At 39.3% G+C, this 3,019-nt stretch overlaps 1 protein-coding gene across 1 annotated transcript; it reads right to left on the bottom strand.

Annotated features, from left to right (window-relative positions):
* Nucleotides 1-661: 661 nt before the first annotated feature.
* LOC105442694 (histamine H2 receptor-like) lies at nt 662-2,047 on the bottom strand. Its single transcript, XM_011675052.2, has one exon. It carries the CDS (start codon nt 2,045-2,047, stop codon nt 1,106-1,108), a length of 942 nt encoding a protein of 313 aa, XP_011673354.1. The 3' UTR covers nt 662-1,105.
* Nucleotides 2,048-3,019: the final 972 nt, after the last annotated feature.

Here is a 3,019-nt window from a genome sequence, read left to right as displayed (position 1 = left end):
TTGTTCAGGATTTGTTTGCATGTCAGAGGGCTAGTACAGTAGAAGGAATATACAAAATAAAATTTTATACACAAATTAAGCAATTTTTTCATCAACCTTCAACAATGTCACCCAGTCACTTTAATAACCGAGGATCTGGAAAGTCATATAATTAACAAAATCTCAATTTCAAGAGATTTTATGCTTCTTTGGAGGGGGAAAAGCTAAATCGCCTCATAATCGTAATGACGTCAGACCAAAACTGCGATTGTCTACGATTTGAAGCCGATTCTGCTTTTATTCCAACAAGAGTTAAATGCACTAAACTTCCGGTTGTTAATATACTTATTATTGTTTAGAACCTAAATCAGGAGGACAGTAGTTGTTTAGATCGCCACATCTAATGTAACCACCCTTTCTACGAAATCAGGATAGCAGGAGGAACATGTAGTGTGCACCGCTTTAACAGTCAATTAAGGACAATAATATTTCAAATTGCATAAGGAATAGAAATCATATTCGAGTATATCAATAGGTGACGCATAAGCTATTGAATCTTTGCAATGGTACTAATTATTACTTTATTATTATTTATATTGTATTAATACACTGGGAGTATCGCTGTATAAGAACAATATTTTTCCAGCAGGATTTACTTCGCAGCTCTACGATCATTAGATACAATAAGCTTAGTTCATAACATCAACATATTTCAACATTCTATCAATGTCTTAAACTTAAATACATGGTTTTAAAAAAATTCAATGAGCAATTCTTATTTAAAAAAAAAATGAAATCAGAAATGTCAATCTGCATCTTTTAAGATATTTAAAATGTAGTTATTAAAGAATTAGTTCTTACAGATTGAGCTTGCACAAGATCTTGGCGCTTGAACCTGTTAGACACAGCTCGAAATACTTCCGAAGTTGAGCACTGCGAAACTCGGTCTATGTGATGACTATTATGAAGGGATTGAATCTTAGCTCTTAAACGAAACTCTCTGTCTCTGCGATGATATATGAAGGTAATAAATCTTAGCTCTTGAACTTAATGGATGCAGCTCGAAATATTTCGGGGAACCGTCACGAAACTCTGTCTCTGCGATGATATATGAAGGAAACACATCTTAGCACTTGAATTTGTTTGACGCAGCTCGAAATATTTCGAGGAAGGTGTTGCGGAACTCCCTATCTCTATGATGATATATGAAGGGATTGAGTGAGGCAGCAATAGCTATTGCTACCAGGAAACAGAGATTTAGATAGACCACAGAGGCTTCGTCCGCTAGTGGCGTTGCCTGAAGAGTGAAGAACACGATGTATGGAGACCAAAAGAACACAAGGACACCGACTATGATGCCAGTTGTCTTTACCGCTTTGAGCCTGCGCTCCACCGCTCCCGGTGCGACGCGGTTATTTTGATCGTTGATTGTTTGATTCGCTATGGCTCTTGCCTGCTTGACAGCGATCTGCATTATGCGGAGGTTAGAGACGACTATCACCAATAGTGTAAGGACCAAAAATGAGACGATGACCAAGCTGAATGTTACGATCGCGAGGCTATTGTGCGATTCTCTATCGCGGTTGGCATTTTGAACTTCGTTTAGGTCAATGTAACCGAGTACGACGAGAACGATGAAGCTAAGTATCCAAATGGATGCTATCGCGTAACCAACGCGTTTCGGAGTAACCAATGTAGGATATTTAAGCGGTTTTGTTACTGCAATATATCGGTCTACGGTAAGGGCAACAATGTGGAGCAGTGTACTCGAACACAAAGTGGAACTTGGTAACCATAGCAAGTCCGCCATGTTAGGGTACCAGGTCTTTAGCGAGAATACGGCTGGGTAGCAGTTAAGAGCAAAAGCCACACTTGACACCATATCATTTACTGCTAGACTTGTTAGGATAAAGTTCGTCGGCGTTCGTAGATTGTAGTTTTTGTAAACGGCCAAGACGACGAACAAATTCCCAATGGTGATGAACGGCGCCAACACAGCCATAAATGTCAACATCAGCGCAAAGATGAGCCCACTGTCGTGCAGGTTTTCGGAATAGGTGAAATTCATCATTCTTACCTCATTCTTTCTTGGTAAAACAATCTAGTTTAGCTCCTTCTATCCTTCTCGAATGAGGAAACGATGTATTATATTTGTTTTTTAGCGCCTCGCTGTCAGCTGTAAGCCGGTCGAATGCCCAGAAACTTTTACGCTGTCTGTCGCGAATCAAACGCCAGACTCGACATACACGAGTGTCTTATCAGATAGTTCTCGTAGGCACCGACATGGGCAGTCTGTTCGCTACAAATAAATAAATAATTATTGCGCTATGAAGGTTCCCTGGTTACGTATCATTCTAAAATCCCTGTGACCTATCATCTGATGATGTAAATGTCCGAGAGAAATTATAGACAATGATGTGTAAGGGCCGTTTCCCAAACTGGAGTGCGGGTTGCTGAAACTCTTGAAATATATAAATACCTCAGAGATAGATCTTTCTTTTGCTCGACTAAAAGAGCTGATGCAGTTTCTGAAATCAAATTCCAGACAAAAAACAACAAAAAATAAGTCAACATTTTCAGAACTCGTCCCTCTGATATTGAAAATCCGGTGTAAAGTTTAAGAATTGCGAAAACACAACATCTTATGAATAAAGTAAGGATCCGTCCTTCCTGCGTCTTTCACAGATTTTGTCTGATTCCGATAATTGATGATACTGAACCTGCCGGAAATGTTTCGATGATGGAGCTAGGGTATTGACAGCATTATACGTGCTACAACACGAAATGATCCACGCTCCCTCTCCTCCCCTCCGTAAATTAGTACAAGAAAGCTGCGCTCGTCAGCATGCTAAATGGGCACACTTTAACAGTTGTTATACCTGCGTCATATCATAGATCGATCATTTTTATTTTGAAAAGCCGAAGTTTAGTTTATGTAGTTCCTTACGGTAACAAACTTGCGCATTAATATAGGAATACACAATACTTTGACTTTATCGTGTAGTTTATTCATGTTTTATCGAGAACATGCGATAGAAAG

This window comes from Strongylocentrotus purpuratus, unplaced genomic scaffold (genome assembly GCF_000002235.5).
Source record: "Strongylocentrotus purpuratus isolate Spur 01 unplaced genomic scaffold, Spur_5.0 spur5_contig_822, whole genome shotgun sequence".
Classification (NCBI taxonomy): domain Eukaryota; kingdom Metazoa; phylum Echinodermata; class Echinoidea; order Camarodonta; family Strongylocentrotidae; genus Strongylocentrotus; species Strongylocentrotus purpuratus.
The sequence above is the reverse complement of the archived record's forward strand: the minus strand, read 5'-3'. Positions and strand labels throughout refer to the sequence as shown.

Coding starts and splice junctions, on each gene's coding strand:
- LOC105442694 (XM_011675052.2), bottom strand. CDS start 2,047: ATGAATTTCACCTATTCCGAAAACCTGCACGACAGTGGGCTCATCTTT.